Source organism: Pseudorasbora parva, chromosome 15, assembly GCF_024679245.1.
Source record: "Pseudorasbora parva isolate DD20220531a chromosome 15, ASM2467924v1, whole genome shotgun sequence".
NCBI classification, from domain to species: domain Eukaryota; kingdom Metazoa; phylum Chordata; class Actinopteri; order Cypriniformes; family Gobionidae; genus Pseudorasbora; species Pseudorasbora parva.
In genome coordinates, this window is record NC_090186.1 from 17894309 (window position 1) to 17914446 (window position 20138).

The following is a 20138-nucleotide window of genomic DNA, read 5'->3' on the forward strand; positions in this document are numbered from 1 at the left end:
GAGTGTCCAGATGGAAATGCCAGAAATGTCATGTATTCCTATGTATGAATGCAAAGCAGGAATGCTTTGCAGCATACCATCAGAAATGAATGGTCAAAGGCAAAATAAGTGCTGTTGCACCTGTTACACCCCTGACCAAAATCATTAGTGCAGTTGCACAAGTGAAAACCCATTTGTGCTGTTGCACGACCACCAAAACCAATTTGTGGAGGTTTTCACTGTCATTAAAAAGAAAAAAGAAAAAATTCTAATCAAATCTTGGGTGAAGTTTTACACACACACACAACACACACACACAACACACACACACACACACACACACACACACACACACACACACACACACACACACACACACACACACACACACACACACACACACACACACACACTGTGTTTTGAGCCATCTATAGCAGCCAACAGATTTTTTTTATTGGTCAAGAAATTGCACTTAATATGACTTGTTCGTTTATTATGAACAGACGTCTCAACCGTTTGGTAGAGGACTGTATCTAAAATACTGTAGGGTCTAAATTAAAAAAATAAATTGATTGTTGTTATTGTTATCATAATTGAATAAAAAATGCAAATAAATAATTTTTACTTTGCTTTTTTCATGGTGCGTACCTTAAAGGGTTCTGTTCTCAAACAAACTCATGCCCCACTCATCACCATGATGGTAAACCACCATATTGGACTAATTTGTTTAGTTCAAGTTTATCAAGCCAATTAATTATTTTAAGGATTATGGTTTACAGATGGTGTTTGTGTTGGCTCAGAACACTCCAAAAACATACCACCCACCAAAACATTTTTATTTTGTAAAGATGCTGCAACAGACCTGGAGGTATGGTGTAGTGGTTAAAATTGGACCATTAGCCAAAAGACTGTAGGTTTGAGCCCCAATCCATGATATTTGTGAGTTATCACCATCATGCCCTTGAGTATTTGTTTTAACCATGTCTCTTTAATGTGTTTGCTGTGGATAAAAGCATCCATACCTGTAACTGAACTACAGATTTGGGCTTTTCTGGGAGTTCACTGCATCGCTTATCAGTGTTTTATGTTTGTTGAATTTAATTCAGGCAAGAATTTAATTTAATTTAATCAAGTTTTCCAAATATTACATCATAAATATGCAATTCCTTTTCTCTCTTGTGATCATCATTATTTTGAAAGAAGTGAAAGAAGATTCCTGTTTTGGAGTACTTAAATTGTCTGGTTGTAATTGGTTGCAATCACTATGGCACATCCAGTTAGAATGCAATAAGGACTCTGATGTTTCTTCTGTAACATTTATTCTCCACCATAAGTCAGTGCAAGTTTGTGGTTCTGAAAATATACATACAAATTGGTAAATAACAATATACAAAAGGATACTAATAGCAGTACACATAAATAATGTGTAATTATGATAACAATGGACAAATAACAGTACAAAGTACTAAACTCTTACACTTGCAATGAAATCCGAATTGGGGGGGGGGGGGGGGGGGATTTGAATTTGAACTGGATTTGTTCTCTGGCTAGTTGTGCTTGCAAGGTGGGACTCAAGGCTTTGAATGCTTTGTGTAGTTCTCTCCACCTTTGAAGTTAGTGCCCTGATCTGATAGTAGCTCAGGGGGTCTACCTCTGATATATATTAAAGGCCGCAGTGCCATCAGAAACGAGTCAGTATCAAGGCTGTTAGGATGTCTATATGCACAGCACGAGTGGTTAGGCATTTGAAAAGGATGCCCCACCGCTTTTCACTGCGTCTTCCTACTGTCACTGTTAAGGGGCCAAAACAGTCTAGCTTGGGGTAGATCTGCCATTAGAGGCACTTTTGGTTTGGCTCGCCATTTTTGGCAATCAAAGCAGGCATGTTGTTGTTTTTTAACCGCTGCTCTACCTCATAGGATCCAATATCTACGGCGAAGCTCTGCAAAGACTTGCTCAGATCCTGGGTGAGAGAGTTGGTTATCCATGTCCTGAATGAGGAGTTGCGTTACTTTGTGAGCTGGATCTAGCACTACTGGGTGTATAGTATCTGGGTCTAGCTGATCACTGTGGCGAAGCCATATTCAGGTGCAAGGGTGATCAAACGGCTAGATGCCGGTACTGGTCTACCGGCTGCTAGGCAGTCAAAGTCTTCAGGAAAGCTATCTTGTTGAGACTTTCTAAAGATAACTGTTTCTGCCGCTTTATAATCATCAGCTGTTGGACTTTCCTGTTGTCCAGCCGCCCCGTGACTTAGTTGTACAACTGCCTCAAACATATCTTTGAAATTGTTGTACTGATTTGGATCTGGGAAGGAGTGATCTTCAGTCACAGCAAAATGATTGCAGCAAATAGTTTTCCTCAACTCACAACTGTCACCAATACCTTGGTCTGGTGTGATGGGCATGTGATCCTGTGGTTGCCAGAGAAATGCTGGTCCTTGTTTCCATCTATTTGTTGCTAACTGTAGCAAAGTTTTTCCACGGGTGATGTCATCAGCCGGATTATTGTTAGAGTCAACATAACGCCAGGTTTGGTTACTGGTTAGTTCCTGAATCTCGGCGACTCTGGTGCCCACAAAAACTTTAAAGCAACATGATTCTGACTGTAGCCATGTCAGTACTGTGGTGCAGTCAGTCCAGAGGAAGCAGGAGCAGATGTCTAATCTCAGCTCTCTATTGAGAAGAGAAGCTAACTGAGAACCAGTGAGTGCTGCACACAGTTCCAACCTTGGGATGGACAGCTGTCGTTTAGGGGCCACTCTTGATCTAGCAGTGAGGAATGCCACTTCAGCATATCCTTCAGGGTTTTCTGTTCATAGATACGCAACAGAACCATAAGCCTTTCCTATGGCATCACAAGATATGTGAATTTGCCGAGTGCAGTTGGGAACATCCATCTGTGGACTGATATAGCAGCGACGTAAGTTAATTTTAGACAGGTGTTGCAATTCCCCTTGCCATGAGTGCCAGGTTTGAAGAAGATCTTCTGGCAGTAGTGGGTCATCTCATTCTTTGTGTTTTGCCCACAAATGCTGGATAAGGATATTGGCTCTAGTTGTATAGGGAACAATGAAGCCAAGAGGATCGTACTGTCTTACTACCACTTTGTACAGTATATGTTCCTCATGGTTGGCATTGGGTACTCTAGCAGGCAGCACTATTACCTTAGAGTGTCTGAATGGCACAACCAACGTAGCCCCAGAGCAAATTCTTGTGGATCTTCCCCAGCCTGAGTGAACTAGAGTTCACTGCTCTCTGATCTAGCTTCCTTTGGTAAATGACAAATGACCTCAGGAATATTGCTTGCCCATTGACGCAACTCAAATTCCCCTGTGGCTAACAGGTTTCTCAATTAATCCACAAGCGATTTGACTTCATCCAATGAAGAAAGGCTCTGTAAACAATTGTCTACATAGAATGACCTTTCAATGGAGTCCTGTACCCTGTCTCCTGGCTGGCTGTGATCAAATACATGTCTCTGCAGTGCATATGTAGCACAGCACAGACTACATGTTGTCCCAAATGGGAGCACTTGCCATTCATAGATACTGGGTGATTTGTCTCTTTCCAAATGGCGCCATAAGAAATGAAGAAGAGGCTTGTCTTCTGGCAGTAATCTCACTTGGTGAAATATGCCTTTTATGTCACTACTGATAGCCACTGAGTGCTCCCTGAATCTCAGCAACACCCCAAGTAAAGTAGACCCCAAATTTGGTCCAAGCAAGAATAGATCATTTAGGTTTCTACCTTTGTAGGAGAATGAACAGTTAAAGACAACTCTATTCTTTGAATTGTGACTCAACATATGATGAGGGAAGAACCAGGATTCATCAGCCTCGCTCAGTATCTGCTCTTGTACCTTGACTGCATAGCCAGCTTGCTCCAGTTTCCCAATTTCAGCAATGTAGGCTTCTTTTGGGGGTCTCTGATTAACCGATTCTCTGTGCTGATGAGGTTAGCCATCACAGCTTCCTTTGTAGCTTGTAGCTTAGGCATGTGGTTTACCCTGAGAAGAGGAGTGGCATAACGCTGGACCCCATTGATATCAATCCATTTGGTCTTTTACTCCAACAGGTTAATTGCCTCCTGGTCTTGCTTTGATCTAGTAACAAGCTTCTCATTCCTGTGAGGCAGTACATCCAGTTGCCAAAGTTTCTGGATATTTTTGAACAACTCGTTGAAGGGAGACACAACATAAATATTCAGGCATTGTTGAGTCTACAGCTGATAATAGACAAGCTTAGCAGTCCTATGAGATGGCTGTATTTTCTTTGTAGGGCTTTAATAGGGTAGGTATGTTCTGCCAGTCCTAGCTGATCTGCTGAGAATGCTCTGTTGATCTTGAAGACCTTTCGAGGCTGACAAGCAGGAGAAATTGAGAAGAAAGCTGAATTCCCATGTATGACCTTCATGTCTCGTCGCACTGTTCTCAATACCAGGTCTTCTGTCTTCCCACGAAGATTCAACTTCTGAGCAGCAGCCTGAAGGAGGATTGTTCGCTCTGAGCCATCATCTAGAATGGCAGGGGTCTCTAACGCATGCTCTCCATTATGCAGGATCACTTTGGTGACTTTCAGCAGTACTTTACTGCAGCTGGCTTGTCTATCCAAGTACAGAACCTCATTGGTGGGACTGGCTAGAGAAGGGTTTTCTCTGATTGGTCTATCATACAGCTCATGTAGGCCACAACATTTCTTGTTTGTTTTTACCCAGTTGCTCTTCTGTTCTTTAGTAAGCTGATTAAAGTTATGGCACTGATTCAAGTAATGCTGGGTGTTGGAGCAATAGGGACAGTACACCTTTACCTGGTTCTGAGGTCTAGTAGCACCTGGACCAGACCCCTCTGCCAATGGATTGATGGGGGATTGGTCTGAGCTGTGAAATATGGATAATGTCTTACTAGATTTGACATCCTTACGCCTGTCCTTCCTTTGATCAGAGCGTTCCCTTCTTTCTCTGTAAAACTCAAGGTCACTTTCTTGAATTGTCAATTCGTACTCTAGCCACTCTGCAAAGTTCAGGAGGGTGGGGATGCGGACTCCCAGGGGATACATGTACCTCTTAAAATCAGCCCACAGGTCATGAGGTAACTTGGACAGAAGCCTAGTGACATGTGAGCCGCACTGTAGTTCAACATTACCACTTTCCCCTTGCTGATCTAGCATGCCCACCAGCGCTCTAACCTTGAGTGCAAACTTCTTGAATCCAGCTGTATCATGACTGCGGATACCATAGCCTTCCATGAGGTCAGCAATATGCCACAGAGCTAACTGGTGGGGTTGTCCATACTGCTCTGCGAGGGAAGCCATGGTGTCTTAATAAGGTCTCTTTGAATTTGTATAAGAATCTGCTATTAGAAGGGTATCCTCAAACTTGAGATGATCTAGAAGTATCTGATATTTAAATCTCTGTGGCATCCTCAGGCAGAATATTATCCAGGGAGATCTTCAATCTTGCAAACTCTCGTGGGTCCCCTTTTGTGAAATCAGGGATTGTGGGCTTAGGGCCCCGATATACTTTCTCTTGCTGAAGGTTGTGAGGATCCTCACCAATTTCTTTTCGATACTGCATACTGACATGAGGAGGTATGTGGGGATACCTAGGCTGTTTATCATCACTATGTGCCATCTGCTGGTCAGATGCTACTACTGAATCATCATCTGGCTCAACATACTCTGGATTTATTGGACATGATGGCAGGTATGGTGTCCTGCCTAGTCTACGCAAACATGCAGTTAATTCCTCCATTAAGTCTGGGACTGCTGCTCTTGGTGGTGGAGGTGGAGGTAATGGTCTATTCACTGCAGTTTGAGAGAGTGGTAACTCATATGTTACTGGTGGAGAAGGAGGGGGCCAGTCTTCCTCTTCATACGGTATGGACAAGGGGGTAATCTAGCGCTCGGAAAGCGTTCCACCCCTAGGGGCTGCCATTGCTAACCAAGCCATCACCTGCTGTTAGCATCCCATTGACTCCCATTCATTTTTGAGTCATTTTGACAGTGAATAACTTTACATCTGAGACGTTTAAAGACTCCATTTGTCCATTGTTTATTCCTAAAGAAACACGACAATGCATTAAAGGCTCCGTTACCTTGTATCTTACACTATCGCCCCGTAGAAGCTGTTTTTGTAAAAATAGGCTAACTATTGCGTCATAACCAACGCGACTCTGTCGCACAGTTGAGAAATTACCGTATAGACCTGAGGAGACGCTCGCAGGCAATCTTCTACTGTCTATGAGACAGTTGGGGGGACGTGTAGACATAAAGTCTGATAAAGTCAAGGGGGAAGAATGGGGAGAAGCCCGTAGTGAGCCAAAAGCAATGGGAGAAAATATTTAAACAACGTGATTCAGCTTTCACTTTCCACAACTACTAGAAGACCTACAGCTGTCAGACAGGAGGCTCACGTCACATCTACGTTGTCAAGCTCAGTCTGAGCCTGCGCAGTTCGCTCAGCCATCAGGAAGTGAGTGCTCCTATACTGACATCACTTAACGCCGTAGAAGGCAATGGGATCCCTCCGTCCATTTCTTTTACTGTCTATGGGTATGGAGGCTCTACTAACATCCCTCTGAGGCTGCAATTGATACCTGTCAGCTTGTGGTACCAAGCAGAGTGTGGCAGGTTTGCTTGAGGTAGCCGCCATTGATGAGACGAGGCTCCATCATGTGATGGTGGCATTTTCCTTTGGTCCAATGAAACTGCAATATCACCACGCATTTGTCGTTGCATGTCTAAGACCGTAGATTGTAGCCTCTGATTTTCAGTCTTTAGCTGGTGAATGGCCGCCATAATCTCTGAGGATATGTCCCCTGATATACTGTGGTGAGGTACTGGTGTGCCCTCACATATCAGTTCAACCTGGCCAGAATGAGTAAAATGTCTCTGCCTGAGTCCAGTTGAAAGATCAGAGAATTGATGATGAGTGAGGGGGGTCATCTCAGCTGCCCTCTCAATATGGTGGTAAGGCTCCTGTATCTCTGTGGTGGGTTGCGTGGTTTGAACAGCTGGTGAAGCTTGATCATAGTACGGGAGAGAAACATCATAATCTTCCAACCAGGCTGGTGGCCGCACTTGTCATTTCGGACGTACATTAGCAGGCCTTGCTTCTCTACTTCTCTGGTCAGAGGCCATCTTACATAATTCCACAATAGCACAATCCGGCTCGAAGGACCATATGTTTTGGAGTACTTAAATTGTCTGGTTGTAATTGGTTGCAATCACTATGGTACATCCAGTTAGAATGCAATAAGGACTCTGATGTTCCTTCTGTAACATTTATTCTCAACCATAAGTTGGTGCAAGTTTGTGGTTCTGAAAATATACATACAAATTGGTAAATAACAATATACAAAAGGATACTAATAGCAGTACACATAAATAATGTGTAATTATGATAACAATGGACAAATAACAGTACAAGTACTTAACTCTTACACTTGCAATGAAATCCAAATTTACTATAGTATATTGTCATGTAGGCTTATTTATCATCATGTAAGAATCCTGTTCTGAGCGGGGCTCGAACTCGCGGCTGTAACGTCATTAGCACCATTCCGGCTGCCTTTATGTAAACAACATAACGGTGCATTTACGGCATACACATTTAGCTCACGAATGTACAACAAAGCATATAGCACTCATGGTAAATATATGTAAACATGTCTTGTAAATAATTATAGTACTGAGGAATACTTGTTCTTCATCAGAATTGTCAATGCACGATTGCGATAGATAAGGATCTATGCTAATACTTTTAGTTTGTGGTAAACTATTTTTCACTCAACAGGAACAACACATGAATATACATAAGAAAATAACCATAAACATCGGAACTTTAGTTTACTTTACTCACTTTTAACTGCACGTATAAACTGGATAATAATCTCTGTGGAGAAACTCGTAGCTCCGCACTCGAAGCTTCCAGATGAAACACTTACTCATTTCCTCTTTGAGAGGAGTTGTCTACAGGTGGTGCCAAATTTTATTTGTAATTTAAGCTGTCAGTCAGAAACTCACCAATCATAGTACATTGTTATGTACACATGACAGTCCTTCATAACAATTGCCTTTCTATCAACATTAGTTAAACTCACTAAACATTTTTGAGTCTATCTATAATAGAAAGTTAAATGCTATTAATAGGTTTTTTTTTCTTTTTGTGTGTGTATGTGGGGTGGGGGTGTTTGGATATCCTACCATTGTGATTATTTTGGATATGGTTTTATGGTATTATAAAGTAAGGAAGTGTATATGAAGACAGTTTATTGTTAGCATTCCCATTCATTTCAAAGCCAGGGGGCCTGGATGGTGCATCACAGACATACATGTTTGGAGATCTGAAATCTTTTAATCTTCGCTCATTGGCACTCAGTTATAGATACATGAGACTAATCATTCTGGATCTGCAGGAAAACTGGGTGATGGCACCACAAGAACATACATTAACCCTTCACTAGAGCCTAAGCTGTGACTAGAAGGCAGACAATTTTAAGAAATAACAAACTAAATATTTTTTTTAGTGTATGTATTGCTTGCAAAGAAACAAGTTATAACATTTACCAGCAAGAGCTAAATAGACCATTCTAACTAGCTAAAGCCAGACTACCCAGAAGTGTAGACAACAATATGCTAATAATATTTGTGATATATATCTGACTCTTTACCTCAAACTTAGTGATTCAGGTTATTTTTTATTTCTTATGCATATGCTGTGATTATTTTAATTCCTTTGCTGTGTAAAGCACTTTTACCATTGCGTATGGAATGTGCGTTACAAATAAACTTGCTATGCCTCATGTATAAAAAATGTACATGCAGATAAGTAAGGAATTATTAGAAAGTAAGGAACGGGCCGTTGTATTATTAGAAAAATAATGCACAAAATAGGTGGTGATGCGGTCAAGATGCGAAGCGGAGGGGCCGTTACACCTCGGGTGTGCATTATTTTTCTAATAATTCATCGTCCCGGAGTTAATTATTCAGCTTATACTACGGTTACACACCTCAAGAAATCGATCCGATTATATATTTAAAGGGATTATTCCAGTTTTTGTACTTAAATTGCTATTGTGAGTAAGACCATTTCTTCCGCGTCTCATCCAGCGGCTCTTTTGCTAGTTCTGAAACGTCATTTTAAAGCTGGTAATGGAGGCTTGAGCTGTTGATAGCAATCTAATGAAGTTATTAATGAAGTTATTAGAAAGAGAGAGAGAGAGAGAGAGAGAGAGAGAGAGAGAGAGAGAGAGAGAGAGAGAGAGAGAGAGAGAGAGAGAGAGAGCTTGCGTGAATAAGGGTACCTCTGTGCTGCGCTGTTATTACCTCGCTAGTGAACAAATGTCATGTGTAGCCTTAAAGTTGCTTTATGTTGTTTTTTTTGTCCTGTAATTTCCGTTATTACCGTTAACTATGCGAAGTGATATGGAACTGTAATGTGGTCAAGAGAGGTGCCTGGAACTACGTTCGCTGTGCGTTTCCCAGAAAATTATTGCACACCTCGGAACGTTCATCAGCCAGTCAGATTCAAGCATTCAACGGCCCTGTAGTATTATAGGCTATAATGTTAATTGAATAGGCCAATTAAGTGTACTAAAAGAGTGACACTATTACGACACTTAAGTACTTTTAAAAAGTATTGTCAAATTAAAAGTTTAACTTTAAAGTGTGTTTTAAATCATTGTGTTTAAAAACATCAAAACAGTATTTTGATGTGTTGACTAACATACTAAATCATATTTTTTATATTTAAATAATGTGCTGTAAATGTTAATTGCAACTTCATTAGAAATGTGTAAAAACAATACCTGACATACAAGTTTCAGTAGAAATGACCATACATTCAGCAAAACATATAAGATGTACTTAAGTCCTACTTAAATGGGTCAAAAGCACTTTTAAATTCAAGCTATAATTATTTTCATTTAATTGTAAATAAAATGCAAAAGTATCAGAAAACATATTCTTTTAAAGTATATTGCAGTATTTGCCTAATAAGTTCTATTTTTAGTATGGTAAATTGCACTTTTTTTCACAAGGGTAGACTTTAAAAACTTAAAGCAAATCAATATTTTGTCAACGATGATGTCACTTGCTAGCATGCTAGCTCCTGGCTTAGGGAAAACTCAGTTTTATCCCAGACCACCACAACGTATTCTCACCCCTGAGGACTAGGCTATTACATGTTAGCACAATTTCTCCAATCATTGAAGTGGATCCAACTACAATAGGTTTTATTTGTAGGTCAATTGATTAAAAACAAATAATAATCAATTGAATAACATGATATGGCTGCAACATGTATACTCTGTTGGTTTTGTTTTCATTCTGTTCCCTGTGTTCCTTTGCCTATGTTTACTGTCATTAGTTCCTTTGTTTCTCATGGTTCTTAATTATAGTTGCACCTGTTTTTATTCCAGCTTATTATCTCCCTGCTATATATACCCTTAGTTTCCTCAGTTTGATATTATTTGCCCGTCAATGTTTTGTGGTTGTGTTTTCTTTTTATCTCCAACAATTTCCTGTGTTATAGTTTGTGACTTAGTATAAAGATTATTTTGAACACTCCTTCGCAGTGCATGCCACTACAGCCATCACCCTTTACAATTGCCTTAGAATAATAATATAATTGAACAGTTCTGGTGCTCTGATTAGTAAAAGAGCGTACTAAGAGTACTGATATACAATGCTGATATACATTTCACTGTTTGTATCACTCCAAATGTCTGCGTTTGCATGTCAGTCTGTTTATTAGTGCAGATTTTTCAGTAACATTTCTAAAGGTTATAGTGTTACTTCAGGAGTTGGCAACAAGTGATCGTCAAGTTATATTGCATTAATATATTGTGTTTGTTTTATTTATTTGAAACAATTTTGCCATGTTATAGTAATAAAAAGAATGGGCAAGGAACAATGACATTTGATATCAGTTGTTTACAAAAAACTCTCCATGTTTAACTCTATATTCAGAAGAAGAAGCATGCGACTACTTTTATGATTTGTTTGTTCTCACTTTTGGAGCTTCAACTCAGTTATTCTGGAAAAATACATACAACTTGGTGTTTCACAGCGGACATTTAATATGTTTTAGAAATAAATTAGATTTTGCTCACAAATGTTTAGTATTGGGTAAAGTAATGGTATTCTCCAAAACAAAAGCAATGTGTTTGTTATTCAGGATAAATGTGCTTGGGTGACATTTCTTTAAGACATTTGAATTTTTGATTGAATTCAGCAGCCTAGTAAAATTGCTATAACCTTGAATGTCCTTCTCTTTATTCTAGACCAGCAGTGTTCCCCCTGGTCACCATCCAGAGATTTCAATGAGGATAGTAGCCTCTCTCCACCCAGGAACATGAAGGGCTTATCAGGTGGTCGTGTGCCGCACCAGATTCCCACACTGGCCCCGTGTGGACTGGCGGAGTGCGAGCATCTCCATGACCTGCACGGCATGCATGTGTCCGATCTGCGCCACTCCTACCTGCTCAGCCCCACGGAGACCTGCGTCATGGACTTCCATCACCGTCTTTCCCCCCGCAGCTCCATTCACTCCGATTGCATGATCATGTCACCCATGGTGCTACCTTCCACTGCCCCTGCCGACCACATCTCCAGCAGCACCTTTCCCAGAATGCACTACAGTTCACAGTACTACGACCCAGCTGCCCGGGAAGACTGTGCAGCCATCACCACCTCAGCCACATCTGCCGCAGCCGCAGCCGCAACATCTGCCTCTCACCACGGCAGCAGCAAGAGCAACCGCATCCCCGCAAACCTGCTGGACCAGTTTGAAAAGCAGCTTCCGCTTCACCGTGATGGCTTCCATACGCTGCAGTACCAACGCACATCTGCCGGCACTGGAGGGGAACAGCGCAGCGAGAGCCCCGGTCGTATCCGACACCTGGTGCACTCTGTCCAGAAGCTCTTCACCAAGTCCCACTCACTGGAGGGATCATCCAAGATGAATGGCACTAAAGGTGACAGTGGGGGCGGGGGAAGCCATCACCATCACCACGGCAATCATCACTCATCTAAACACGGAAGCAAGCGCAGTAAAAGCAAGGAGCGCAGGCACCGGTCGGGGACAGGGGGCTGGTGGAGCTCGGATGACAACCTAGACAGCGACAGCACCTACCGCACGGCCAGCGCTTTGAGCCGTCACCATTATGAACACGTCGGTCACAGTTTCCCAGAATCCATGCACACTCACTTTGGAGACCACTCGCTCAAAACCTCCAAAAGCAACAATGACGTCAAGTGTTCGGCCTGCGAATCCATGGCACCTGAGGGAAAGTTCATGAAGAGGAGTTCCTGGTCAACGCTTACCGTCAGCCAGGCCAAAGAGGCCTATCGAAAGTCCTCCCTTAACCTGGAGAAGCCCATGATGCATCAGGACTTTAAACCATCATTCCGGTCTACACACTACCTACAGGTGAGTCATGGCTTTCATCCTTGAGAAGATGTCATGGTGGTTTCCCAACTGCTTATCAGAAATTAACCAGTAAAATGAACCATTTTTTGATATGATAGCATTTATAATTAGTGTAACGGGGTGTGACGTGCTATAAATTACTTATGTGGTGTGGAAATGATTTTGGACCAATGAGATTTCACTCTGGGCTGGTTACCCATAAAGCCCATAAAGATCGTGGCTTCTAAACAGTGGTCCTATATTGTACAGTGAGAGAGGTTCAAAGATGGCCGTTGTCATGGTCTTGCAACCAAAGATACTCAGCATCCCAATTCACATACTATCCATAGTAAATAGTAGCCTGGCTCCGTCCTCCTACTTACTTCTGCTCAATTTTAATTTTCCTTCAGTACTACGCCTGGAACTGCAGTGTATTCTTAGGTTTTCTCCAGACAAATTTTTACCAGCCCAATCAGCGAACAGAGGGACTGGCTGAGAACGATGACGTTGATGTCGTGTGCTAGTTTGAGTTATAGTTCAGTAATGGCAGCAGAGAAAGATATGAAAGAAACCATTCATTCCGTTGTGGCACCGCTGCCGAGTATCCAGAAGTTAAAGCCGGAGCAAGAACAATCTTTGCTGAGGTTTGTTGGTGGCCCTCCTCCCCAACAGGGTGAATTCGGAAAAAGTTTGATTTTCCAGCTCGCTCCGTTAGTGGTGAAGGAGTTGGCTGAAGCCCTATTCGGATGGTAATTGTTCTTCGTGGGGTCGGAAGGTATTGCCATCATTTAAGTTACAGGGGCTGGTCAGTTATTTTATTGCCGTTCATCTCCCACCACCCGCGTAAAAATCCCCGGCCGAATTACCTACTGCTTTTGACGTGCAAGGTCGTGTGGTGATGTAATAATGCTTTTTTCAAGAATATATCACTTCAAAATTCTCTGTTTACAATAATTTTTGACCACTGCAGAGCACCGTACGGTTCAGCTTGGTTGTTATTTGGATGCGCTTGTATTTCTTTAAAATGCTGGCATGTATTTACAAGAGTAATATATTTCCTCACCACTCAATTTTTTAAAATAAACGCACGTACATATTTGAATTTGGACGTTATTTGTAGCAGCATTTATTATCATACATACCAAGGATATGATTTTTTATTTACAGCATACAATCATGTTACAGACCATGTGATCTGCATGTTTCTGATCACAAAACTCTCCCCTCCCCCATGAATAAATCACAATCCATTTGCATGAGTTTTAGGTTTTATCACTGAGGTGCCATGCATGCACATTTATTTTGGCGGATATCCATGTGAGAAGGGAGCGTGACATACGTAACGACCAAATGTTAATTATTAGTTATGGCAGATCCAGAGTAGCTCTGGGAAGATCCAATAGTTTTAAACTTCAACAGAGTTCCCACCTTCGTGGAAGTAAATGCTTGTTAATGGAGAGTGGCCAGACTCTCTGTGAGTCTGGTAAGACCAGGCTAACTAAATAGTATTCGAAAATAGAATTAGTATGTCCCAAATCGTAGTATGTTGAAAAGAGTATTCCAAAGATTCCCGGATGGTTTACTATTTCCGGTCAAAGTTCGAAGTGCGGATCGATGCACACTCTAACGGCTGATATTGCCCACAACCCATTGCGAGTTGGACGAGGATTCAATTAGAACTACAAACGCAGATAAAAAAGTGTTAAACATGAGAGATATGCTAGTCCAACGGTTAAGTAGAGAGGTTTTAGATAAAGGGGTTTGAATGACCAACTATCGCTATTTAACCTGACGAAAAAAATATTTATTCAGTGTTGTCCACATTATATTTCGCCTGCAGCAGCATTGTGAACTTTTGCAATGACACGTTTGGCCATTAACTTTTTAGAGCATCATTATTTAAACTGCAAACACATGTCTCTGAATCCTCTGAATCAAGGGCGTAGGTTTGGTCTCCGCTTTGGTGGGGACATCCCACCAGGTTTGCCCAGATTATATAGTCTATTATTTATCACTGAGTATGGAAATACTATAGTTTATAGCACCATAGTTTAGGAATTAATACGATTATTAATTTATGAGGCTTTTCGGCCCAATCCAGTACCATAATAATAATAAAACAAAATACTCTTTACTTGTCAAGTTCTTAAATGATTTTCAAAACTGATTTGGAAAAAAACACAACATGCACACAAAATTACTTATTTTCAATATAAAAAATGATTGTGGACTGGATATTTTTTTTACCTCTTATCACATTATTGAGCATGTCAAAGATTAGTAACAACTTTAGATTTGATGCATTGTTAGTTTTTGTACAGGATCAGTTTTTGTTTCTCCCTCATTTACTGTTCGTGGCTGCTTTTGCCCCATTGACTTCCATTATAACCACAATTTTTGATTGTAAAGCCATAATGCTATATAATCCCTTTCAAAAGCGAAATATATTTACCAATATATTTTCTTGAACTATATTTTAATATATGGAATAATACATTGATGGTATTATGAAATAAATTATATATTCACGCAATATATTGCAAAATATACAAATGATTGCTGCTTTCAATATATTGCAATATATTGGAAAATATAAATATTCAATCCCATATATGTGAATATATTGCATGATATTTTCAAATATCTTGCAATATATTTTTGTTTCGTAAGGGATCATGCACAATCACTTTTTATATTGAAAATAAGTTATTTTGTGTGTAAGTTTTTTTTTCCAAATCAGTTTTGAATCAGTTTTTGAAAATCATGTATGAACTTGGCATTTAAAGAGTGATAGTAGTGATAAGAGTGACAATTAAACAACGACAACAGCTCAACAATAAACATGGAATCAAGCAGGTCTATGCAAGCTTGCAACAGAACACATTTTATATTATTTTACATTTGATTATTTTATTTATTTCTAAAGAACTCTTTAGTAGCCTATATTGGTGCATTTTAAAAGGATGGCTCACCCAAAAATAAAAATGCTGTCATCATTTACTCTCCCTCATGATGTCCCAAACCTGTGTGAGTTTCTCTGTTCTGCTGAACACAAAAGAAGATATTTTGAAGAAATGTTGTAACCAGGCTGCTTTGGGGGCACCATTGCCTTCCATGGTAGGAATTCAACATAACAAAGAAATGTATGTCTAAAAAGGAAATTGACAGATTTTTAGTTTTTTGGTGCACTGTCTCTTTAAGCAGTCATTTTGAACCAGTAACCACTTTACTGAAAAAAATGTTCTGAAATTCAAAAATTAAATTAAATTTAATTTTCTATATTAATTTACTATTATGACTATATTAGTATGCAATTATTTGTCCCATTTTTATCTAAATATTTTTTAAATGTCAAACTTTATATGACAGGATTATTTATTATTAATATAGCCTATAGCTAAATGATAAAAATTAATAATATTAATTAGGCTATAATCTATTAATTAACCGGTCTAATATCTAGAAAAATAAGTCTGCCAAGCTTTGATAATGTATGGAATATTATATTAATATATTATCCATTAAATGGCCTACCTAGAAGCACGGATGTGTCCGTCATCGCTGCTGCTTTCAGTCTGAGACACTGAAATGCTTCTCTGCAAAGGGGACAGACCCACTGATGCCTTTTTTTTCTATTCAGCCCTATATCTGGAAATCCTCTTGCGTCTAAACGGTGGACGCGAGCTCGACATGTTTTTAAAAAAACGCGCAAGTTTACAGCGCATGCTCTCTAGACTCCGTCGCTATGGCAGCAGCAAAGCTGCTAAAACCCAATCTTGTGCATCGCGTCCCGTATTGGCTTGGTACGGCGGGATGCGTCATTTTGCTTGTAAATACGGGACAGTGAAGCAGTCGATTCTGTTCCCTTCCGGAATTCCTGTTCCCCCTTAACGAAGCATGTCTGTTGATAGCGGATGCAAGAAGCACCTAAGCACAGCTGGGTGTACAGAAAGCGAAAAAGGCCAAAAGTGTTGGCGCTACTTCCAAATGTCAAAATGTAAAATGTGACAAACACCTGTGACCATCTAACCAAAGCCTTAGTAAACAATACATTGAAATCGATAATACACTTTAAAATTGACAAGAAATAAGCATGGTTAAACTGCGCTTCTAAAAACAAGTTAAAAAAAAACAAACAAAAAAAACCTTTTTGAACCTTTCGGCTTCCCGTACATCCAGTTGCCCTTCGTGCTCTCGTTATTTCTGACGGTACGCATGGTAACTCGGCAACTACGAGTGACTTGCAGTGTGTTTGCGTAAAGGGAAACAGACATTCCGAAGGGAACAGAATCGACTGCTTCACCGGTACGGAATCGATCCATATGGCAGCACGAAGGAGTTTGCCAAAATATTGGTGGGGACAATTTTGCCATCTTAAAATGTTGATTGGGACTAGTACCTAGCGTCCCCCCCTAAACCTACGCCCATGCTCTGAATTAGTCTCTGAATTAAAGGCCCACGAATGGCAGATCAACATCTCAAGGGGTGCTACAGTATGTGGTAATACGTGTAATTACTTATTTTACAGTCACCTTTCTCTATTAGGTGAACCATTGTTAAAGCACTGTTAAAACAGTCTGATGAAAATATTGCCAAGCAAATGAGTTTGTTAAATGAATGGCACATTCGTTTGAAAGTAACTCCATTGCCCCTTTGAGTTGTGAGATATGTTACCGCTAGACCAATGCAAGACTGTAAGAAACACATGAACCGCTCACAACTTTTATTTTGTGTATTTAAGGAAAAAAACTGTTTATTTAGTCAACTTTTTTTTTAATCCAAACAGTTATATGTGGGCCAAAATATAATTGAATCTAGTAATGATTATCTAATGTAATTTTTTAAGGCCCATGGGAACTATGTCTATTGGGGATTAATACAAACATAATCCACAATGTAGTGAAAGACTGTTGTTAAAGCAAGGGTATAAAGGCTCTTTCATGCAATCTGACTGATTTCCACTGTTAAAGAGTTGGATTCTCATGCTAAACATAGGCAAAACGTTTCGGAACTTTTTTTTTTCTTTTTTTTTCTCGAGTATGGCCCTGTATGAAGTTATAAAGAGTGGAATTGCTTGTATGGTGCACTTCTCCAGAAGCATTGTTAGCCAACTATTGTCGCAAGTTCCGTCGTTATCAACATAGTTCAACCAGTCGGTATTTCCCATAGTTCCGATGAACATTTGCAAACAGCATCGCAAAATTGTGTGGTTGCAACGACAGATCTCGACCTGTGGCTAGAAGCAGAGTTTCTTGTTTGCATGACATGTGGACTAAATAAATCCTTATCTTGAGCAAAATAAGCAAGCTTAAATTTAGTGTAGTCTACGTATATCTTTTATTTTGAATACATACAAATGTCATTTATGTATTTTAGTTTGTCAAGAAATTTAAAGCACCTTTTTTGAAGAGTGCACATGTGTAGACATGCTCAAGTACAGAACGAGCCTATTTGAATCTGGAAATAAAGCAGAATAACTGAAAAATCAGAATTATTCCTCAGGTCCCATGTCTATAGCAAAAAAATCTAGCATGAATTCGATCTCAAAAAAATAAATTAAAAGCAGTTATTAATCCACCACCTGTGTGACCTCATTAACCAACGTGGTTGAACAACATATTTGTGACAAAACAGTTTCGGAAAACAGTCGTGACTAGCTAGTTGATTTCTTCAACGATGCAACGTACTATGATAGTTAAGTAGTTAGTTAGACTGAGAAAAACAGAAAATGTATTTTTGTCTCATGGGGATGAAAGACTACAATTCCCAGAATGCTTCGCTGCCCTGTGAGGCCATTCCCAAAGCCACGGCTACTGGATTACAGTGACTGAGTTAGAGAACAGACACTACAATTAAATACTGAACGTGTCAGTTCAATATAACGATCGAGTTGCCACGTGAGTCTCACAGCACTAACTCAGATTAGGAGTCAGATTACATTTAACGTCATAAATGAGCTGATGAGTGAGGAGAGCTGAGGAAATCCCATCCCCCACATGTGGGTGTAAAACATGTGGAAAATGCTCCCTCTGCTGGCTGTAGTCTTTAGCCTCTGGCCAAACATTCCAAAGATAACACAAATATCGTCAATTTGCGTCACGGGAGGAATTTTTCCAGAAATAAAATGCATAAATCTCTTGCCTCAGGGGGATATGAGGAGGGAGGGCACACTCATTTGATTATACTCCAGGGTTTCTACTGATACAAAACCATGTGCTAATCACTGAAGAAACCCTTTAAAGAAATTCATAGACTTGTCCATCTTGCCATAGCTGCTTCCTCTGCATCTTGTGAGAGAATCTTTAGTGTTACAGAAAAGATCTTCAGAGCAGAACGGTGCAGAGACTGCAGACTCAATGATAAAACATTTGAGGAGTGATTGAGAATTAGATGCATCAGTGTTGCTCAGTGAGTTTTGCATTAGAATTAATGATAACTGCATTTACAACAACTTTGTGTTATTTTATTACTTTGAAATTGAAATAACATTGGACAAAACTAATTAAACAACAATGAGGGGTTAATTTATTTAAATTGACCATTATCTGTATTTTAGAACAAAATGTATGCAGGGTTGAGGGGTGACACTATAAAAAATGAATCATGGTTCTTGTAATTTTCACCCCCCCAAAAAAAGGTCATAATAAAAAAAAATAGTTTTTTTTCCTTTTTTTTAAAGAAAATTGTGGTTCAGTCTTATAAAGAAATAAAACCAAGAGATACACTTTCCTAATGTTTTTAAGGAAATGTAAGCAATATTGAATATCACTTAAATAATTACCAATTTATGGTAAAAATACACTGAATCTGTTTGAAGCTTTGAAGAACCGGAATAGTTTTTTCAGTCAGTTTTTATCTTCAAATAAAAATAGCAGGCCTACCTCAATCCGCACCTTGTATGTTTTTTGTTTTTCGTTTTTTTTAAAGTAACATGTCTAAGTGATGTGGGGTTAGTCTGGAATGTAGCCTGTTGACAGTTAGACCTGCATTTCGAATGGCTCCGCAGCGTGAGCCTCCGCTGACTGCTGTGCTGTTCTTTGAAATGACAGAGTGCTACTCAGAAAAAAATATAATTGTTCTATAAACCATTAGGAAACAGAGGCGAGAAGAACATACGTGACAATGTTTGCTTTAGTAAAATTGACCAAAACCACACTACGAAAAGCCTTAAACAAGGCTTCAGATAGCACTGATGTCCCGGGAATACAGAGATAACGCCTCGCTAGAGTGGCCAGCCTTGGGAACTGGCTTTCGTTTGCTTTGAAATAAAATACTACTGCTGTATTTTAATACCGCATAGCATATTTTGCAAGTAATTTTGTCGCCCTTTCTGTCGAAATGGTCCCACACGTACATTAGACCTACTTCTTTTCCATTGCTTCTTTTTGCGTGTAGACACATCTGTGTAGACACGTGTGGTTGCATGTGTCGATGTGCCCTGTGAGTTAACAAATACAGCACATTTTTCTTGAACCATGCAGCAAACAAACAAACAAACAAAAAAAATGCAAAATACAAAAATACCCTTTAAACCGTTTAACTGATAGTATTAATCGGTCAAAATTCTTACTTTCGGTTAATGGTTAAGCGGTCAATATGAGCATCCCTAGTTTGATCAAATGTATTTGATGACGTCATTTAAATGTGCAGTAAGCAATTTTTTAGAAACACTGTTGATATTTGAAAACACAAACATGCACCTTACCACAAGAAACACAAACTAACAGCTGGCACATCAGACAGTTTGCA

General features: G+C 39.8%; 1 protein-coding gene across 1 annotated transcript in view; it reads left to right on the top strand.

Annotated features, from left to right (window-relative positions):
• dlgap2b (discs, large (Drosophila) homolog-associated protein 2b) overlaps positions 1-20138 on the top strand; it is a 186379-nt gene that overhangs the window by 113403 nt on the left and 52838 nt on the right. The window contains exon 3 of the mRNA XM_067417278.1: positions 11263-12410. Within this exon, the coding sequence (XP_067273379.1) occupies positions 11263-12410 (1148 nt within the window). The remainder of the gene's footprint in view (positions 1-11262; positions 12411-20138) is intronic.